Source organism: Rutidosis leptorrhynchoides, chromosome 5 (assembly GCF_046630445.1).
Source record: "Rutidosis leptorrhynchoides isolate AG116_Rl617_1_P2 chromosome 5, CSIRO_AGI_Rlap_v1, whole genome shotgun sequence".
Lineage (NCBI taxonomy): Eukaryota > Viridiplantae > Streptophyta > Magnoliopsida > Asterales > Asteraceae > Rutidosis > Rutidosis leptorrhynchoides.
Genome location: NC_092337.1, coordinates 338153194 through 338177023, shown reverse-complemented (window position 1 = coordinate 338177023; position 23830 = coordinate 338153194). Strand labels below are relative to the sequence as shown.

The 23830-nt window shown below is 36.4% G+C and overlaps 1 protein-coding gene and 1 non-coding gene across 2 annotated transcripts in view; one reads left to right on the top strand and one right to left on the bottom strand.

Moving 5' to 3' along the window:
- The first annotated feature begins 4735 nt into the window (after positions 1-4735).
- Positions 4736-23830, top strand: part of LOC139849589 (uncharacterized) — a 39217-nt gene continuing 20122 nt past the window's right edge. The window contains exon 1 of the mRNA XM_071839226.1: positions 4736-5112. Coding sequence (XP_071695327.1) covers positions 4736-5112 — 377 coding nt within the window. The remainder of the gene's footprint in view (positions 5113-23830) is intronic.
- On the bottom strand, positions 16437-16543 carry LOC139851209 (small nucleolar RNA R71). The gene has a single exon (XR_011760564.1). It is a non-coding gene; the product is annotated as a small nucleolar RNA R71 (small nucleolar RNA).

The window sequence follows — 23830 nt, the reverse complement described above, 5'->3', positions numbered from 1 at the left end:
TTTTCATACTGTTTTATTACGCCGTTGCAACACTGAAATCTTGTGGCCTATCTTACTTACTGTTAATACTTAAACTATAGCTCACCAACATTCGTGTTGACTTTTTAAGCGTGTATTTCTCAGGTGCTTAGAGGTTTATTGCTTCCGCTGTTAGACTTGCTGTCATGCTGTTATTGAATTGCTGTTATGGACCTGCTGTTAGTTATCCGCTGCATTACTAGAGATGTCTCAATTTATGGAACTTATGTTTTGCATTCGTAAACTTATGTTAATTTGGAACAACGGTTTTATAATAAGTCTTATGTCATGTCATCTTTGTAAAACGTTATCTTTTTAATGAATGCAAATTGTTTTCAAACAGCATATAGTGTTTGACCATGTAATGATCCTGTTGTTGATGATACGTACACGATGGTTTTGTACGGGGCGTCACATTTGGTATCAGAGCATTGGTTGTAGGGAATTAGGTTGCACTAGTGAGTCTAGACTGGACCTAATTAGGATTCACTAATAGGACTAATCTACAACTAGCTTGTTTACCTGTTTCTGCTGAGTTTACTGCATGCTTTTGCTTACTTTCTGCTGTATGATCTTACTGCATGCTCTTGCTTATCTCTACTGCCATGCGAACTTGTTGTATACTTATTTCTGCTTTTGCATTATTACTATCTGTTTTCGCATGTTATTTCTGTTTAGTACTGATTGCCATGCTAGGTTGCTATAGTGCCTAATACTTGCTTGCTTATGACTTACTGATATGGAAAATTTATTTTCCTTGTTCAGATGTCGGATATTCCACCTGTCGTTGTTTTGGACAGCGATTCAGACCCCTCGGCCACCTCACCTGCTACCATTGCCGATGCTCAGATTCCGTCAACGACATCCTCCGGTGACCTTGGTGCTTCATCTTCCGGAACCAGCTGCCATGCACCTGCACCAGCGACTACTTCTGACGGACATGTGGACTTTACGGAGATTCCAGCTCCGTCTGCTCCCGGACCCTCGGAGCCACAGCCCCGCATCGGTGGTGTTGTTATTCCCGCGGAATTCGGGGAAGGGCCATTCCGTAACCATATGCGCATGCCGTGCTGACGCGCTCCTGATGGACGTTTAGTGCCGATTCCGCCAGGCAGATACAGACAGATGATGGCCGCCCACGGACGGCCAGTTCAGCCACCCGTGCCGCCACCACATGATTCGGACGACCCGTCATCCACCGATTCTGCATCAGACGACACCTCTTCGGACGACTCCAGCAACGAAGAGGATCCTGCTGATGTACCTATTCAGCCACCCTCCACCCCGCCGAAGAAGCGGTACCGTTTCGACGGCACTGTTACTCCGGGGATCAACGGAGGACGAGCGTTCACATACGCACATGGCAAGCGTCGTAGGGTTACTGCTCGTAAGCGGGTCGTGCCTTACCCAGCTGATCCTTTTGTGCGCAAACCTTACCGCCATGCCGCCGGACCCTCTGCACCACCGGCAGCACCTGCACCAGCAGCCCCGCCTGCTCAGCCAGCCCCTCCCTCTAATGAGGAACTGACGAGGGAGTTGGAGATCCTCCGTGCTCGGGTAACTGAGCTCGAGGAGCAGATGTCCCATGTGATGGACATCCTTTACCCACCATCACCTTAGAGCTTTGTAGTAGGTTTTGCTATGTAACTCGTTGTAGTTTCATGTTTTCCTTATGTAATGTACGAACTTATGTATGCAACTCTTTATTAATGGAACTTTGCGTTGTTTAATTCTTGCATAGTGTTCTATTTACGTTACTGTATGTTGGTTTTGCGGTATATATCTAGTTGCGTTACATTTTGGCATGCGTTGTGTTGCTTCCCTGTTTACTATATACTGTATTATACAGTACGCTGGATTTTGACTTTAGTCAAACCTTTTGTTTCGAAGGGAAATGGCAAACGGACGAGTAGCACCCACAGCGGCCCAAATTGAGGAAATGATTGCAGAACGGGTTGCCGCAGCCATGGAAAATGTTGTTCCCCCAGCACCAGCAGTTAACCAGAACGTCCAGAATGGTTGCACCTACAAGGAGTTCCAAAGCTGCAAGCCTCACAACTTTAGCGGCACTGAAGGGCCAGTAGGTTTAACTAGATGGTTTGAGAAACTAGAAGCCGTATTCCGCGTCAGCAACTGTTCAGAGGCGAACAAAACCAAGTATGCTTCGTGTACGCTATCAGATGGCGCCCTGACTTGGTGGAACACCTTGGCACAAGCTAGAGGTATTGATGAAGCTTACGCCATTCCGTGGGAAGAATTCAAGGGAGTAATGATTGAAGAGTATTGCCTCAGGACAGAGATACAGAAAATGGAGGCGGAGTTCTGGGAGTTGAACGTCGCAGGAAACGATCTTGATGGCTACAATCATAGGTATCTGGAATTGGCACTGATGTGTCCCACGATGGTCACCCCGGAATTCAAGAGAATGGAACGCTACTTGTGGGGACTCCCCAAGTCTATCCAAGGGAATGTCACCTCTTCTAATCTACCTAATGTCCCGACAGCTATGTGCATGGCGCACACTCTTATGAACTAAATCATCGGGAAGGAATCAGAAAAGGGTAAGACTGAATCGGGAGCCAGTGGCGAGAAGCGCAAGTAGGATTACAACAATAAGGGAAGGACCAATGATCAAACCTCCGCTAAGAGGACTAACGATGGAAGGAACACCAACCCTAATACCAGCACTAACCCCAACTACAAGGGCACTCTACTACAGTGCAAGAGGTGCTTCAAGCACCATACCGGGTACTGTAATGCTGTCTGTGAAAAATGCAACAGAATCAGACATGTTGGTAAGAACTGCAAGATTCTCGTCCCAGCTGCAAGGACAAACCAAAATGGAACAAACCAGAATGGGCCAAGGAAATGTTATGAGTGTGGACAGAAAGGCCACTTTAGGAATGATTGCCCCAATAAGAAGAAGGATGGTGGACCGCCGCGTGCAAGAGCTTTCAACGTTAATGCAAGGGATGTACGTGAAAACCCCGACTTGGTCACAGGTATATTCGCAACCAACAATATTTTTGCTTCTGTCCAATTTGATACTAGTGCCGATAGAAGCTATCTTTGTAGACATTTTTGCGATAAGATAGATTGGTCACTAGTGCCTTTAGAGGAGAATATGTTAGTTGAGGTAGCCAATAGGAAACTTGAAAAAGTTGACCAGATTGGCCGAGGAGCTATTATCAACATAGGAGGTGTGGACTTTGAAATCGACTTAATACCTATTAAGTTAGGAAGTTTTGACGTAATTGTCAGTATGGATTGGTTGACCAAGGTAAAGGCCGACGTTATCTGTGGAGATAAGGCTCTTCGCATACCACAAGGAGACAGTGAGCCACTGACCATCTATGGAGAGAGATGTACCTCGAAGCTGAACCTCATCAGTTGTATGAAAGCTCAGAAGATCATGAAGAAAGGACGACTTGCTGTTTTAGCACACGTGAAGGCTTTAGATTCAGAAGAGAAGAGTGTGAATGACGTGCGGATCGTGAATGAATTCCCTGATGTCTTTTCGGAAGAGTTACCTGAATTACCGCCACCAAGAGCAGTGGAGTTCCAAATCGATCTAGTGCCGGGAGCTGCACCGTAGCTCGCGCACCTTATCGTCTGGCACCTTCAGAACTGCAAGAATTGCAGAGTCAACTTCAGGAATTGCTCGACCGAGGGTTTATCCAACCGAGCTCGTCACCGTGGGGTACACCTATTTTATTCGTGAAGAAGAAGGACGGATCCTTCCGTATGTGCATAGACTACCGCGAACTCAATAAGTTGACGATCAAGAATCGATATCCTTTACCCCGAATTGACGATCTTTTCGACCAGCTGCAAGGGTCAAGCGTTTACTCAAAGATCGATCTGTGATCCGATTATCATCAGCTAAGGGTTAAAGAAAGTGATGTGATGAAGACGGCATTTAGAACTCGCTACGGTCATTATGAATTTCTCGTAATGCCGTTCGGATTAACAAACGTGCCAGCTGTGTTCATGGACCTCATGAACCGTGTCTGCAAACCTTATCTGGATAAATTCGTTATTGTCTTCATAGATGATATCCTCATCTACTCCAAGAACGAAGAAGAGCATGAGTACCACCTCCGACTAGTGCTTGAACTTTTGAGAAGAGAGCAGCTTTACGCGAAATTTTCCAAGTGTGAGTTTTGGCTGAAGGAAGTTCAGTTTCTGGGCCATATTGTGAGTGATTAAGGAATCAAGGTTGATCCCGCCAAGATAGAAGCAATCAGCAATTGGGAGACACCCACAACTCCAACTCACATCCGTCAATTTCTAGGTCTTGCCGGTTACTACAGAAGGTTTATTGAAGGTTTTTCGTTGATCGCGCGTCCTTTGACCGCACTGACTCACAAAGGAAAGAAGTTTGTTTGGGAGAAGGAACAAGAAGAAGCATTTCAAACCCTGAAACATAACCACCACACCTGTTTTATCGCTTCCTGAAGGCAGTGACGACTTCGTTGTATACTGCGATGCTTCGAAGAATGGTTTTGGTTGCGTGTTGATGCAAAGAACGAAGGTCATTGCTTATGCCTCTCGTCAGCTCAAGACCCAGGAGCGAAACTACACTACCCATGATCTCAAACTTGGAGCAGTTGTCTTCGCGTTAAAGCTGTGGAGACACTATCTCTACGAAACCAAGTGTACTATCTTTACCGATCATAAGAGTCTCCAACACATCTTCGACCAGAAACACCTGAACATGAGGCAGCGACGCTGGATTGAGACGCTGAATGACTACAATTGTGAACTCCGCTATCACCCTGGTAAAGCCAACGTTGTAGCCGACGCTCTAAGCTGGAAGGAGAGGACGGTACCTCTTCGTGTTCGGGCACTGAATATCACAATCCATTCAAACCTCCACAGTCAGATTCGAGTAGCTCAAGAAGAAGCTCTCAAGGAGGAGAACATATCTCGTGAATACCTAAACATTCTTGTCTCCAAATTTGTGGTTAGGGAATCTGGACTCCGATGTTATGCTGCGAGAATTTGGGTACCACGTTATGGAGATTTGCGGAGCCTTCTACTTGATGAAGCCCACAAGTCAAGATATTCAATCCATCCCGGAGCCGGAAAAATGTACCATGATCTTAGGGAACAGTATTGGTGGCCGAATCTTAAGAAGGATGTTGCAGCTTATGTTAGGAGATGTTTGACTTGTTCGAAGGTTATGGCTGAACATCAAAGACCATCTGGACTACTTCAACAACCTGAAATCCCACAATGGAAATGGGAAGCGATTACGATGGATTTCATCACAATGCTACCGAAGACGGTGGGCGGATACGATACAATCTGGGTTATCGTTGACCGTCTGACCAAATCTGCTCATTTTCTAGCGATGAAGGAAACAGACACAATGGAGAGACCTACTCAACTGTACATCAAAGAGGTTGTGTCTCGTCATGGTGTACCTCTGTCGATTATCTCAGATCGCGATCCCCGTTTTGCCTCCAGATTCTGGCGTTCTTTGCAAGAAGCCTTGGGAACCCGTCTCGATATGAGCACCACTTACCACCCTCAGACCGACGCTCAGAGTGAACGGACGATTCAGACATTGGAAGACATGTTGCGTGCCTGCGTTATTGACTTTGGAAAGTCTTGGGAAAGGCATCTACCGTTAGCTGAGTTTTCTTACAACAACAGTTACCATTCAAGCATCAATGCCGCACTGTTTGAAGCGTTGTATGGTCGCAAGTGCCGATCCCCTATTTGTTGGGCTGAGTTAGGCGAAGTACAGATCACCGGACCCGAGATAGTCCATGAGACGATGGAGAAAATTTCTCAGATTCAAGCGAGACTTAAGATAGCCCGTGATCGCCAAAAGAGTTATGCTGATCAAAAACGAAAGGACTTTGAATTTAACGTAGGTGACCGGGTGATATTGAAGGTCGCACCTTGGAAGGGTGTGATCCGTTTTGGGAAGCGCGGAAAGTTGAACCCGCGATATATTGGTCCTTTTGAAATTCTGGAACGTGTTGGACTCGTAGCTTACCGCCTGGATCTTCCAGAACAATTAAGCTCAGTTCATCCTACTTTTCATGTGTCAAACTTGAAGAAGTGTCTTGCCCCACCGGAACTCGTCATACCATTGGAAGAACTTATGATTGATGATCAACTCCACTTCGTGGAAGAGCCTGTCGAGATTATGGACCGTGAGGTCAAAGTTCTGAAACACAATCGAATCCCGATCGTCCGAGTACGATGGAACGCCAAACGAGGACCTGAGTTCACTTGGGAACGAGAGGATCAAATGAAGTAAAAGTATCCTCACCTTTTCCCTGCTCCTCCATCACCTTCAGCTTAAATTTCGGGACGAAATTTCCATTAACAGGTGGGTAATGTAACGACCCGGCTTTTTCGACTTGCTTTTATGCCTTATATTTTTGCGAAACTGCGTTTTTGTGCGTACTGCGTTACTTTATTACTCTGGAACCTTGGCACACGTGTTTTATATGTATATATACTTTAAAACGTGCCCTGGTGTGATTAGAATGCTTAACTTGTCCATTGGATGCTTTATAACCGTTAGCGTTACTTGCCGTAACGATTAAACCGCGGACTGCGCGCACGTTTGACTTTTGTCGGAACCGGAACTTTTGGACTGCGAAATAATAATTATTATTTTATAATAATAATTACTTGGGCCTTTGGATGCTTAATTTTATTTATTTAATTGCTAAAGCCCAATAGTTAGCCTTTTTGGACTTTTTACTTTGTTGGGCTCAAGCCCACCCTACTCTAGCTAGTGACCCAATTAATTAGCCCAAGTTTATTTACTAGTGGCCCATAATAATAAATAAATAAATAAATAAATAATTAGTGAGTCATGCTAGCATTATGGATAAGGTTTATCTAAATGTTACATAAGATTCTAGCAAAAGGACACATTTTAGACACCATTAGCCAAAAAACAAGTTTTTGTCTCCCCCTCTCCTCTAAATGCCATCCACCACCACCCATGGCCTCATGGCCATGTCATCAATCCATGTGATCTTCCTTTGCTTATAAATACCACCCCTTAGCCTCTCATTACAACACTTGATCATTTTAGCATTTCACACACTTATCCTTTCTTTCTTCCTTTTACTTGTAAGTTTTCTTTTCCCTTTCCTTTTCCTTTCCAATTCGTGACCATCATCATCATTCTTATGGAGATCAAAGTTCCTTGTAGCTTTGACCTTGCTTATATTTTGTTGGTTCAAGCATGAATCCTTCAAAAACAATGAAGATTCAAGCTTTCTAGCTTTGAATCTTCACCCACTTGTTAGATCTATCTTTCTATTACTTTAATCTTGTTATTTTGTTGAAAAGATTCAAACTTTTGTTTGTAATCTTCATGCATCTTCAAGATCTAAGCTTTATGCTTCAAGATCTTCAAGAACACATAAGATGCAAGCTTTATACCTTGAATCTTCATATCTTTTGTTGTATTTAAGTTCTTTTTGCTTTGATCTTGTTATTTGGTTGAAAAGATTCAAACTTTTGTTTGTAATCTTCATGTATCTTCAAGATCCAAGCTTTATGCTTCAAGATCTTCAAGAACACTTAAAGGTTCAAGCTTTCTAGCTTTGTAACCTTGTAACTTGTGTGAAATGGATCCAAGTTCTCTAGCTTAGGGTTCCATCACCTCTTTTGACTTAGATTGTGCTTATACTTGTTGAATTGATGTAAAGTTTGTAACTTTAGTTGTTGTTGTGACTTGATTTGGTGTTAAGACTAAGGATATGATGTAACCTTGGTTCATCATCCATCTAAGACTCATGAATGAGTTGTATTCTTACTTGGTCTTAACATATTGTGTATTGATGGTAAACTCTTAGTCAAGATGATGCTAAACCATCAACGAATTGTACACTTGAAGCTACAAGCATCAAGGATGAGAACCGTGATGAGCATCAAGCACTAAGAATCCCACCGGAGCACCTTGCATTTTGTTTTTCGTGTCTGATCAGTCTCCTGAGCTACTGGAAAACTTGATTTTCAGATATCCTGGTTCGAGTAGATGATTTTTCGTTTAAGACTCGTCTCAAACCGAGTTACGGTTTGGGATTTATGGCCTTTTCTTTATCGTAACAGCTTTGTAACGTCGTGCTGAAAAATTCGGACCTACTCGCACTCCGACCGTCACCACAGTCAAACTAAGTCGAGTTTGAGTCTAGAAATTGGTCAGAAACTATAGGACTCCAATACGGGGCTATGGCCACTGATTTTGCGTGTTTTCGACTTATGTAGAGGCCGTAGCAGCTGATTCAATTCAGCCTATTGTTTGACCTCTATACTTGACTAGTTTACTTAGCTTACATGATGATGATTGATGATGATGATGACACTTAGACTTAATAATAAACTATTTGAACTTGTATAGACAACCTACTGACTCAGTGACCTTTTACTTAGGTTGACGACCTTTCGGACCGACTTACTACTTGCCTACTTTCGTAATAACTTGTCTTGCTTATCCACTGTGAGTTATAGCATCCCTATTTACTATGTTTACTATTTTTGGGACTGAGAATGCATGCGCTTTTTACGTTTTACATGTTAGGCATGAGTACTTAAACTTTGTATGTATGTGGGTTATATAACGGCATAAATATTCCCTTTAGCACGGTAACGTTTAGTCATTGGTCTTTGTACCGGTGAACGCGAATCTTAGATATGGATCCATAGGGTTTGACATCCCCACTCGGGCTAGTCGCGCTAGCATTTAACGGGTGTTTAATACTTCGTAGACATACGCACTCGCCAAGTGCACTTTCAGGGGGTTATAAACGTTAAGTCTAGTTACCGGGTGCCCACGGTTATGCATATACTTTTCATACTATTTTGTTACGCTGTTGCAACACTGAAATCTCGTGGCCTATCTTACTTACTGTTAATACTTAAACTATAGCTCACCAACATTCGTGTTGACTTTTTAAGCGTGTATTTCTCAGATGCTTAGAGGTTTATTGTTTCCGCTGTTAGACTTGCTGTCATGCTGTTATTGAATTGCTGTTATGGACCTGCTGTTAGTTATCCGCTGCATTACTAGAGATGTCTCAATTTATGGAACTTATGTTTTGCATTCGTAAACTTATGTTAATTTGGAACAACGGTTTTGTAATAAGTCTTATGTCATGTCATCTTTGTAAAACGTTATCTTTTTAATGAATGCAAATCGTTTTCAAACAGCATATACTGTTTGACCATGTAATGATCCTGTTGTTGATGATCCGTACACGATGGTTTTGTATGGGGCGTCACAAAGAGTGTAGGAAAGACTATCACGGAAGCACACCAAGAGTTGATAGAAACATTGATCTTGGGCTCTATGGCATAATGAGTGTGCAGATGGAGCAGCCCTGTGTGGCAGATGATATGTTAAATAACTAGTTTGCTATGATGGGTGGCGACAAAGTGAATACGCCTTTTGAATTATCAGCGACGTTAGAGAAATTCATCAAGCATATCGCTACTCGTCCGCTTCCGATCTTCGCGTTTTCACTCAAAATAAACATCGAAAAATGATGTTGCAAAACTATCACGTATTTGAAAAATGTCATTTTGTCCGATCTACATGTTTTCACTCAGGCTTCATACTGCATTTGATCTTGTCAATGGTTAAGGTGCAAAAAACCTTGTATATATTTTGAATCAAAGTTAACATTAATCATTTTGTACAATACATTAAATTAATGCATCTCAATAAGAGTTATCGTTAAATTTTTTTAATATAAATATAAACTAGTATTATTGAATTTAGATGATGATCAGATAAGTATAAGTGTACGCTTGTATGGCAAGGGAGTGTTGTAAAACCGAACTTTCATAGCTTTTAATGCACGAGTGCATGACTGAAATTGCTGCCCATAAGGTGTTTTTTGATGCTGGTATTGGTCATTATTGGGACTTAGCGGTTAACTTCTCAGATGAGATGTGATTATTGTTTCAGGGTGGGTTGGGTTGAAGTAGTATCCATTGTTGACTTTCTTTTGTGCACCTATTGCGTATGAATCTATTGAGTGAGTACTACCGCTGTCCTATATTAGTATTCATGTTTTGACTTTGAAGCCTTTTCTTTTCCACTTTTCCCTTAAATTCTTTTCAACCTTCGAGGCCTATGAAAGTAGGCAGGTAACAACAAGGGAAATTTTGCAACAAATAGGAGTCGTACCCTTGACCTCTCATATAAGAAGACAACTCACTACCACAATGCAAACTCCTTGTTGTTAAAAAAACATTATTTAATATAAAGTATATTCAGAAAACAATCCATTGATATATGTATATATATATATGTATATATATATATATATATATATATCGAAATAAATTTAATATAAATAAAAATATTTAAATTCAAAATTGGAAGGAAAAGACCTACAAAGTCAAAACAAAAATATTAATATGGGACGGAGGTAGAACTCACTAAAAAGATTCATACGCAAGAGGTACACAAAAGAAGCTCAACAATGGATAATCTAACCCAACCCAGCCTAAAACGATAATCATATCTCATCCAAGAAGTTAACCGTTAAGTCCGAATAATGACCAACATCAGAATTAGAAAACACCGTATGGGCAGCAATTTAAACTTGCAATCGTGCACCAATAACTAAGAAAACTCAGTTTCCCAACATTCCTTTGAAATACAAGAACACATACTTTTGGGTTTATCATCATCATGATAGTTTAATAATAGTAATTCATAATTTACGTTTATGTTAATAATTTCCAAAGACAACTTCTATAATGTATTGTGTCGTTTTGTCCGATCTACTTGTTTTCACTAAAAAATAAAGGCTTCATACTGCATTTGATCTTGCCAAGAGTTAAGGTGCAAAAAAACATTCTATATATTTTGAATAAAAGTTAACATTAATCATTTTGTACAATACATTAAATTAATGCATCTTAATAAGAATTATAGTTAAATTATTTTAATATAAATATAAACTAGTATTATTGAATTAAGATGATGATCAGAAATCCAAGAATAAGTGTACGCTTGTATGGCAACGGAGTGTTGTGAAGCCGAATTTTCATAGCTTTTGGTGCAAAAGTGCATGATTGAAATTGATGCCCATAAGGTGTTTTCTGATGCTGGTATTGGACATTATTGGGACTTAGCGGTTAACTTCTCAGATGAGATGTGTGATTATTGTTTCAGGCTGGGTTGGGTTGACGCAGTATCCGTTGCTGAGTTTCTTTTCTGCACATATTGCGTATGAATTTATTTAGTATGTACTACCTCCGTCCCATATTAGTAGTTATGTTTTGAATTTGGAAGCCTTTTCTTTTCAACTTTGCCCTTAAATTCTTTTCAACCTCCGAGGCCCATGAAAGTGGGCGGGTAACAACAAGGAAAATTTTGCAGTGAGTAGGAGTCGTACCCGTGACCTCTCATATAAGAAGACAACTCACTACCACTATGCAAACTCCTTGTTGTTTTAAAAAACAATAATTAACACAAAATATTTTCAAAAAAACAATCCATTGATATTAATTTTTATCGAATATGGGACGGAGATAGTACTCACTAAAAAGATTCATACGCAAGAGGTACACAAAAGAAGCTTAGCAGTGGATAATCTAACCCAAACTAGCCTAAAACGACAATCATATCTCATCCAAGAAGTTAACCGCTAAGTCTCAATAATGACCAACATCAGAATTAGAAAACACCTTACGGACAGCAATTTAAACATGCACTTGTGCACCAATAACTATGAAAACTCATCTTCCAAACACTCTTTTGCAATACAAGAACACATGCTTTTGGGTTTCTCATCATCATGATAATTTAATAATAGTAATTCATAATTTATGTTTATATTAAAAAAATTCCAAAGACAACATCTATAATGTATTGTATAAAACGATTTTTGTCCGATCTTCACGTTTTCATTCAAACAAAACATCAAAAATGATGTTACAAAACTATCACGTGTTTGAAAAGTGTCATTTTATCCGATCTTCGTGTTTTCACTCAAAAATAAAGGCTTCATACTTCATTTGATCTTGCCAAGAGGTAAGGTGCAAAAAACCTTGTATATATTTTGAATAAAAGTTTTCGTTAATCGTTTTGTACAATGCATTAAATTAATGCATCTTAATAAGAATTATCGTTAATTTTTTTTAATATAAATATAAACTAGTATTATTGAATTAAGATGATGATCAGAAACCAAAGAATAAGTGTACGCTTGTATGGCAAGGGAGTGTTGCGAAACCGAATTTACATAGCTTTTGGTGCACAAGTGCATGAGTGAAATTGATGTCCATAAGGTGTTTTCTAATGCTGGTATTGGTCATTATTAGGACTTAGCGATTAACTTCTAGGATGAGATGTGATTATTGTTTCAGGCTGGGTTGGGTTGAAGAAGTATCCATTGCTTAGCTTCTTTTGTGCACATGTTACGTCGAATTTATTTAGGAATACTACCTCCGTCCCATATTAGTAGTTATGTTTTGACTTTGGAAGCCTTTTCTTTTTAACTTTGCCCTTAAATTCTTTACAACCTCTGAGGCCATGAAATTGGGTGGGTAACAACAATGGAAAATTTTCAGCGAGTAAGAGTCGTACCTTTGACCTCTCAAATAGTAAGATGATAATGCTAAAAATGAACATATATTTCATAGCATTATCCCTCAAGAAAGACAAGTTTTCAGTCGCAATTGTTCTATTTTCAAGTAATATTCGTTTATATTAAATAAGTGCGAAGACAAAAGGCAGATTCGACGAATTGAAGACACAAAGGTCCAAAAAGCTAAAAAGTACAAGATACAATTAAAGTGGTTCAATTTATTGATGAGAAACGTCTAAAAATGACAAGAGTACAAGACGCAAAACACAAAGTACAATATATAAAATAGTACGAAAGGGCGTTCGAAAATCCGGAACCGAGACATGAACCAACTTTCAACGCTCGACTCAACGGAGCTGAAAGTACAAGTCAACTATGCACAAGAATATAATATAATATTTAAATAATTTATAATAAGAATAATAATAAATAATAAAAAGTTGTTAATTGAGCATAGTTAAGGGGTCATAAGTGAAAATTTCAATTCAATATTTGCCTATAAAAGGCAACTCATTTGATCGATTTATGTACACCTTTTCTTTTCAATATTCTAAATCTATCAATTTCTCTATCATAATATAAATATAAATATTATAATAATAATTTTAATTTTAATTTTAAATTATAATAATAATAAGATTATGATAGAGAATATTTTGAGTGTATAAGTCGAAACTCTGCCCGTGTAACGCTAAGCTACAAAATTAATCACCACTGTAAGCTATGTCTTTCCTTTTTAATTTAATGTCTAGTAGCTAAGCCGTTATTATGCTTATTTAATACCGAAGTAATCGTGATGTTGGACTAAATTAAGACGGGACTATTGGACTTTGGACCATAATTAGGATATGGACAAAAGACCGACACTTGTGGACATTGGACCATGGACAATTAATAGATGGGGGGTATTGTCTAATTTGAGCGACAACTCATGGGAGCCTGTCGAACCTATCTTCAAATTAATTAATCTAATAATTATTAAATGATTATGAATGTCTTATTTAGTGACGTTTATACGACATCCTTTACAATCATTTAATTAATTATTCGGGTTGGGTAATTTATTATTCACTAAGGCCAAGTGAATAAATTAATATTCATGGACTCATTAAAACAGGGGTGGATTACATTTAAGGACACTTGGTGTAATTGTTAACAAAGTATTAAAACCTTGTTAGTTCGAATCCCTAATTAGTTGAAAAATTTGACTTTGGACATAAGGTTAAAATTGCCGAGCATTTTATAATTATGACCGATGAACTATTTTGGTCAAAAGCCAGATAGGTATCAAATAAACCAGGACAAAGGACAATTAACCCGAGTAACAATTAATTAAAATCAAAACGTCAAACATCATGATTACGGAAGTTTAAATAAGCATAATCCTTTTATTTCATATTCTATCGCAATTTTATTTATTGTTATTTTATTTATCGTCATTTATTTATTTTACACACTTTAATTATTGTCATTTATCTTTACGCTTTATTTAAAATCGACAAACCGGTCATTAAACGGTAAAACCCCCATTTTATAATAATATTACTACTTATATATATATATATATATATATATATATATATATATATATATATATATATATATATATATATATATATATATATATATATATATATATATATACAAATATTGTTCTCTAAAAATATAGCGTTAAACTTCACTAGCTCCCTGTGGAACGAACCGGACTTACTAAAAACTACACTACTCTACGATTAGGTACACTGCCTATAAGTGTTGTAGCAAGGTTTAGGTATATCCCATCCGTAAATTAATAAAACTTGTGTAATAATTTCGTCGCATTTCGTATTAAAAATATATAATACTATTTTCGTACCCCACCTCGCACACATCAAGTTTTTGGCGCCGCTGCCGGGGAGCGTTAAAACGCTATATTTTTAATTTATATTTGTAAAAATATAGTTATAAAAAAAAGTAATTTCGGGGACACTTTTTGTGTCTTCACGGGGTATTTTAGTTTTTTTTTAGTTTTTGATTAATTAAAGATATATTAATTTAAATATAATAATTTAATAAATATAATAATATAATAATATTGAAATAGAATATAATAATATAATAATATTGAAATAGAATATAATAATATAATAATATTGAAATAGAATATAATAATATAATAATAATTTTGAATCTATTTTGAATCGTAAAAAGTCGTATTTATTAAATATTTCAGGGGTATATTATGTAACTTATAATTAATAATTTCTGTAGTGTCGCTTTCATGTGAATCGTAAATTAATTAATTTCTTTCATTTACTATTTTGAATCGTAAAAGTTTTAAAAAGTCGTATTTATTAAATACTTCAGGGGTATATTATGTAACTAGTAATTAATAATTTCTATCATGTCGCTTTCATGTTAATAGTAAATTAATTAATTTCTTTTCATTTACTATTCATGAATAGTAAATGAGTTAAAAAAAAGTTTTGAAAAAAAATAATAATAATAAAAAATTTATTAATTTCGTAAAAAAAAAAATTGTGTAAAGAAAAATCGTTTTTTTAGAGAAAAAAAAAAAATTCGTTTTCAATAAAAAAAAAAAATTTTTAAAAAAAAATTTTAAGTTTTATTACCTTTAGATTTTTAGACTCTAGTTACAACTTTTAGTATTAAGTTTAGTTTTGCCATAGTTATTTTTATACTTTTAGATTTTTAGGCTTTGCCATAAAATCCCTTAAGTGCTTATTCCTTAGACTAAGATTTAGGTGCTTTAGAATTTTGCAACGCCATTTTAGTGCTTTTTAAGTTACGACGCGCTATTTTCTTATTTTTCGACGCTTATGTTTCGACCTTTTTATTTTTTGACATTTTTCGACGCGCAATCTATTTCTTTCTTATTTCTCGACGCTCTAGTTTTTAGGACTTAGAATTTTCTCTTCTTCTTATCTAATTCTCCAAATAGAAAGAAAAATTATTTAAGCGGGGGAAATTAATAGACGTTGACATTTTTCTGGTTCGTAGTAATAGTTGGATTTGTTAGTGGTTAGTTGTGGGCTTCCGATTTAAAGGGTCCTGGCTACCTGCTGCATCTTTTGGCTATTCGAAACGTGGGCAAAATCAGAAAAGTCTATTAATTGGACAACTTATATAAGTTTTTCTTATTTTTTTATAACTAATAGGATATTCAGTGAATGCACCGAGCAAAACATTCACCACCTTTCATACGTTCACCACCTGTAACTCGATCAAGACATCTAGCAAATATTATCGCCGTTGATTTTTCTTTAGAATCATCATCTAGTAATCCAAGTACTCCAACTCAAATTTCCGATAATCCATTTTTTTGAACCCAAGAACCCGGAGGATATTCAAGGACAATTCAGAGATCCTGAACCACTAGTCATTCCTCCTGAGCTACAAACCGTTAAATCAGAATCTTCTAGTGATTCGTATTCAACAAATTCAATTTTGGAAGTAACGAAACCTCTAAGTATGGAAGACCGAATGAGAGCTACACGCACTGGCCAAGTTCACGCCATTATTAAGCCAGATGTTAATGCTTCAGATTATGAAATCAAAGGACAAATCCTACACATGGTCACTAATCAATGCCAATATGGTGGTACAGCAAAAGAAGATCCAAATGAACATCTTCATACCTTTAATAGGATCTGTACTCTATTTAAAATCCGAGAAGTTGAGGATGAACAGATTTATCTCATGTTGTTTCCCTGGACTTTAAAGGGAGAAGCCAAAGATTGGTTAGAATCGTTACCTGAAGGGGCGATTGATACATGGGATGTTTTAGTTGAGAAATTTCTTAAAAGATTCTTTCCGGCATCTAAAGCCGTGAGACTTCAAGGAGAAATTGTTACGTTCTCGCAAAAGCCAAATGAAACATTATATGAGGCATGGACAAGATTCGGAAGGATGTTGAGAGGATGTCCTCAACACGGTTTAGATACTTATCAAATAGTACAAATATTCTACCAAGTGTCAAAGTTGCTACACGAAAAGACATCGACATAACAGCTGGTGGTTCCATTATGAAGAAAACCGCAACTGAAGCTTACAAAATTATTGATAACACAGCCTCCCACTCACATGAGTGGCACCAAGAAAAAGATATCTTTCGATCATCTAAAGCGGCTAGAGCCAATTCTAGCCATGACTTTGATTCCGTTTCCGCAAAAATAGATGCTTTCGAGAGACGAATGGAAAAGATGAATAAAGATATTCACGCAATACGAATCAGTTGTGAGCAATGCGGTGGATCGCACTTAACGAAAGATTGTCACATTGAACCAACGATGGAACAACGAGAGAATGTTTCCTATTTGAACCAAAGGCTAGGAAATAATTATCAAAATAATTATCAACTGCCAAAGCTAAATTTCAATCGAAATCAAAACATTCTTTACAATCCAAATGGACCCAACAACAACTCGTACAACCAACAAGGTCCGAATAACCCACCAACTCAAAACAACACTTTCAATCAACAAAGACCTGGCTTGTATAAACCACCACAACAACCCAAAGAGAAAAAGCCAAATCTGGAAGAAATGATGGCAAAGCTAATGGAATCTCAAACACAATTTATTACATCTCAAACCCAAACGAATGAGAGGTTTGATTAGTCATTAAGAACTCAACAAGCTTCCATTTTGAATCTAGAAAAACACGTAGGTACTCTTGCTAGCATGATGAGTGAGAGGGAACAAGGAAAGCTACCGAGTAATACTGAAGTAAATCCTCGGAATGAAAATGTTAACATGGTTTCAACGAATTCTGAAAAACCAGCACCAGAAGATGGGAAGGTTTTAGATGTGAGTAATAATGAAGAAGTTACACCACCACTACCACCCGAGTATGTAAAACCAGTGGTGGCACCATACAAACCACCCATCCTGTTTCCAAGAAAAGGAGTTGAGTATGAGCAAGTGATAGGTAATAAAGATTGTGATACCTCTGGAAAGAAGAAGAAGAAAAAGAATAAGAAAGTACAAGAAACAAAAACCGTAGAAGTAAACCCGGTGAAGACAGTTCCACCCAAACCTCCACCTAGGGTAGGTGATCCGGGTGAATTTATTGTTCTTTGTCTACTTAGCGATTGTGTCATGTATGATGCACTAGCAGATTTAGGTGCGAGTGTGAGTGTTATGCCTCTTTCATTATATAAAAGATTAGGAGTAGGTGAGTTAAGTCCAACAGATATGAGTGTTCGACTCCTTGATCAAACCATTAAGCACCCAGTTGGAATTGCTGACAACCTACCCATTCAAGTAGGTAATTTAACCTTTCTAGTCGAGTTCATTGTCATTGACATAGAAGAGGACCCAAACATTCCTCTAATTTTAGGTCGACCATTCTTAGCATTCACCGGGGCGTTATTTGATGTAGGAAATGGTAGAATGACACTTAATAGTGGTAATAAATCGATCACCTTTATGATTCGAAAGTCTAAATCTCCACCAATCAAAACCGTTGAACCAACAAACATGATTGGTAATAACCATGCTGTTTTACCAACTCCAACGGTAGTGCTTAACAATAATAAAATGCCTAAGTGTGGGGAAAATGAAGTAACACCTAATGATGACCTGATAACAAAGAACCCCGTTGTTGATACAAAATTAAATGACCCCGTTATTAATAGTTCAATGAAGAAACTTATTAAACAGATTCGCGATGCTAGAACCAAGGGGAACTTTAAGTTATGTAACCGATTAGTATCCAATCTGTCGCCTAAAGAAAAGGCGAAGCTAGTTGAAATTGTGGATATTACACAGGAATTCGACCAATGGCTTAAAGCAAAAGTCACAGATACGCAAGTTGATTATGGACAAGAGAAATTGACGATGAAGTTAATCACAATTTCTACACCACGGCTACCTAAGTGTGGGGAGATTCAAATGTGCTAAAAAGAAAATGTTGTCTGGAGTTAGTTGTTCTGTTCTCGTGTAGTTTCGAGAATGGAACCCGATTGGTCTTTTCCACTAGCAGACACTAAAGAACTAGTTTTCTTCCCCCATTCTGAATTTTTGTTTTTTAGGTTTTATATGAAATTATATGAAATTAATATGCTTTTTAAATTTAAGTTTTGTGTAATTTCAAAAACAAAATTTACTTTATTTCATTAAGTTGAAAAAATGATTTCTAAAATTCGTCGTGAGTTGAAGACTAGGTCATAGAGCCGAAATTGCTTTACCCGAGGCTGGGGCGACAAATTTTGTTATCATTATTTTTTTTTTATTGATCTAAAGTATGCCAAAAAAATATATTAGATTTTATAAATTTTTGAACGTGGGGTAATATACCAAACTTCAAAAATATGTAGATATATGTTTGTATTTTATGTTATGTACAAAACAGGGTAAACAAACGCACTTTCAAAGACTGTCATTAAGTTCAGCAAAAGCTACTGATTTTGACGACAAGACACAAAATATCAAATGTAAAATAACAACAACATGTTTGCAAACTCGGTATTTTTAATCATTTTTCTGTGCTAATCACCCTCATGAATTTAAATTTTTACCGATTTCATGCAAATGAGGGCATTGCATGATCTCAAGTGTGGGGAAGGGTTATAAATTCTCTCGGGTTTACACTTTGTTTATTTGCCAAATTTACGAAAATTTGAAAAATTTTCAACTAAATGAACTCAAAATCATGTTTATATATATTTATGAACAATAAAACTAGGTGTTAATGCCGAAATTATTGTTGCCTAGGAAATGACATAAATTGAGAAACAACCCAAAATGTTAGAATTCATTTAAGAATGGAATAGAAGAAAATAAAAAGGCAAAGAAAGAAACTAAGTGTGGGGAGAATATACCAAGTTATTCAATTAAAAACTATCTATCACATGTTTGTGTAAAGTTTATTGCAGGTGCTTTTGTTTTGGACTAAATTAACTGTTTTACCCGATTTATTGTAATACTTTTGAAAGAATAGATGGATCTACATGATGAATCAATTCCATCATTAAAAGGAAGTAAAGTCTTCCGAAAAAGACACGCGCTTCTTGATTTAGGTCATGAAGTTGTCGTCTAGACCAGCTGTAGGTTGACGAAAAATCTAGAAAAGTCATCTCTAAAATCAGCAGGAAATCCACGGACCTCAGCATCAAACAGGGTCGCCAAGTGGTCAGATTTATCCTAACCATGAGAAGGATTTATCTCGTACAATGGGGGGGCACCGTGCAAATTAGCTTGATAAGACTAATGAATCAGATCCCCAAAAAGGACAATCTCCTTAAAAGATTAAAAATCAGCATTAAGACTGATACTATGCAATCCTTGAGATTGACCTTAAAGATTGAGAATTCAAACTCATGGAATTCGATGATATCTAAACTCGAGCTTGAACGAGAAAATATTTTGATCAAACATACAAACTGATTTGTTTTCTGAAAACCATTTTCAATGCGTTCATTACCATTGAACGTAAAATCCTAGGAATTCACCTGGAATTCATTAGGTCACCTGAACCAAATCGGGTGTCAACCGTAAGAACGGTGGTTGCATAGCATGGTCGGAGACAGGACCTTGTGCCAGACCGAAAAAATTATAGGATGATCTTTACTATTGCTCCTACAAAGGATAGTACTAGCATCCGACACGATATAGACCATAATCAAATGCATGTCATTAGACATTGCCTTAACAGTTTCTTGTTCATTGCTTTCCTTTACAACCGGACGGTAGTTTACCGAAAGGTAATATACGGAACAAGTAAACTGGATGTGTGCTTTCCGATACAGGGATAGCAGTGGATTACACGAGCCTAAAAGTTTTTAGCCAAAATATTGATCCACAAATATATTTTGCAACACCGATGGTGGATCAAATCAGAAAACTTGTCTAGGGTAAAATCTAGCGTGAATTTTCAAAAGATCAAATGTTTTCATAAAGATCCAATTTCCTTAAGGATCTACATTTTTATAGTCATGTGGGACTGTAAACCGCCTTTCAAATGTGCACTTTGCTTTGGAAACCGAAAGTAAATCGGCTATTTGATTGCAAGTGTCGTTGACCTGAACCCGAGGCAACGGTGGATGGCACAACTGTAACGACCCGGAAATTTCCGACCAAATTTAAACTCTAATCTCTATATGGTTCCGACACGATAAGCAAAAACCCTAAAGTTGACCCGCATTTTTTTCGATCGTTCTATACTTATAAGATTAATATTTACATAAATTAAACCTTACCAACATGATAAGCAATCCAAATTATTGAGACTTATGTTTTCGAAAAGAGTTTTACACAACGTTTGACCGTCTAGTTTGACCGATGATATCACGAACTATACAATATATGATAATTATACGTTTGTGTATATATATGTATATATACATATTTAACATGATCTAAGAATGTTTTAATATCTCATTTTGTATTAATAACAATAAGTTATAAGTATATTTTGAAACTACTAACTTAAGTTTTCAAAACGATAACCATACGTAACGTTATTTGACTTAAATACTTATGACCTATAATGTTTATACATATATCGTATAAGTAATGTATTTAATCACTTTTAAAGACTTAAATACATAAAACAATATAAGTATATTTACAAAAGATAGCTATATTTGAATCCTCGTTCCGTTTTCTCAAAGATTTCTATACGTATACCTAGGGTATATGTACCCGTATCATACGCAGCTTCTAGATGTATTTACTATTGGTATATACCAATAAAAATCTGCTCCTTAGCAGCCTTAAATGATTAAGAAACATGTGGAACCAACTATTTGTCAAGTAGCATGAATTATTTAGCAAGAAAACAAAGTTAGGTATCTTTTTTTTCCTTTATAACCTAAAAACGTTTTTATGCATGCACACCATTTCTTCACCCCATTTTCTCATACTTACACTTCCATTTCTCTCTCAAAATACTCTTAACTTCATACTTGATCATCTCCAAGCATTTTCCCCATCATTTAGCTTCAAAAACAACACTTAAACCTCATAAGAAAACCTTACAAAAACACTTCAAGAAATCCTTCCAAGAACACAAACTTACTTTCAATCTTTCATCCAATTCCATCACCCTTTTGGTTCTAGCTTTTTACTCCTCTTTTACAGCAACCTTGTCCAAGGAACTTGAGGTAGTAACTATCTTCATAACTTTATTCGATTCATATATATATATAGCTATCATATTTTGTGGTATACAATTTTAACAACAAGAACATAGTTTGAAAGTTTTCAAACTTGTTTGCAAACTAAATAGATCCTTCTAACTTAACTTTTAAAATACTTCAAGACCTGTAATATAACTTAAATATATGCTAATTTTACAAGGTATAACTTGGTTTTTCAAAGAATACCTTAAAAACTATTTTTACGACGTCGGAGTGCAACCGGGGACTGTTTTGGGTTGGATAATTAAAAACCATTTTAAACTTTGAATTGGAGGTTTATTTTCTGGAAAAATGATTTTTACTATGAATATGATAACACATAAAAATTTCATGATTTAATTCAAAGTATAAGTATTTTTAGAAAAATAATCATTTAAGGTTGTTTACTAACTTCATAAGTTTCACTAAAGTTTCACCTATGCCGTGTGATTTTGAATACAAACTAAGGTATTTACAGTTCATAGTCTTAAAGAGGAACTCGATCCAAGGATATGGCAAGTTGAATCAATGAAAACGGAGTTGTAACGAAGAAACTATGACCGAAACAAAATTGGTTATCCAAGACTAGTTTAGCTACGTGATTAATTGGAAAAAAATTAAATAAATCACATCTTTCTAAAAAAACATGATATTTTATATATATGTACTCATAATTTAATTTTATATGGTTCAGGATCACCCGTAAACAATACGAGAAGATTAATCATAAGATCCCATGATTGTACGCAACACGTCATTTGACAACACCGGTACTTTATGTACGCAACACGTCATTTGACAACACCGGTACCGTGGGTCAAGATTAATCTCGACCAATACATATACGATGGGGGTTTTATTCATTTCATCGGGGGTTTATTAAACACCTAAAAATGAACCATTAAAATTGAATTACTAACATCGGACTGCTAACTACGGACTAAGGAATTATTCAAAGTATTAAAAGTATAACAAGTATATATATGTGACGATTGTTTAAAATGAAAATATATTGATATATTATATATGGATAGGTTCGTGATATCAATCGGAGACCGAGTCGAAATTACATATCTTCAAGACAACAGTGAGTATATAGTCCCTTTTAAACTTTAAATATTTTGGGCTGAGAATACATGCGCCGTTTTTATAAATGATTTACGTTATGGACACAAGTAACTGAAAAATATATTCTACGTTGAGTTGTACCACTGGCATACTTCCCTGTAGCTTGGTAACTAATATTTACAGCGGTATTGTAAACGCGAATCCTGTTGATAGATCTATCGGGCCTGACAACCCTAACCGGACTGGACGACCAGTATTCAACGGTTGCACAGTACTTCGTTTCGTGACTACACTTGGTACAGTGTAGTAAGATTTCATATTAAAGGGAATATGCGACGTGATTAAATGTTAAGTATGGTTACCAAGTGCTCAACCACTTAGAATATTTTTATGAAAATGTTTATATATGAAATCTTGTGGTCTATATATATATATATCGCTGCCGGCATTAAACCTATATCTCACCAACTTTATGTTGACATTTTAAAGCATGTTATTGATGTGAAGCGAGGTGTATATAAAATAGTTTATATTTTACTAGGAAAAACTATTAAATACGATACAATTTTACACAAGATATTTATTTATTTATAGAATGGATATACTTAAACCTTGCTACAACACAATAGGCAGTGTACCTAGTCGCGGAGTAGTATAGTTTTTAGTAAGTCCGGTTCGTTCCACAGGGAGACGGGCTTATGAAACACTTATTTTTATATAATTATATTTGTACAAAAATATATAAATATATATATAATAATATATAAAAGTGGGGGTTTTACCGTTTAATGACCGGTTTGTCGATTTTAAGATTTTAGTCGCAGTTAAAACCTAATGTAAAATATAAAATAAATACAAGACTTAAATTAAAGCGTAAAGTAAATAACGATAATGAAATTGCGAATAATAAAAATGCGATAAAATAAAATTGCGATAATTAAAAAGTACGATAATTAAAAGTGCGATTAAATAACAATAAATAAAAGTGCGATAATTAGAAGTGCAATTAAATATAAAATAAAGGAAATTAAATATG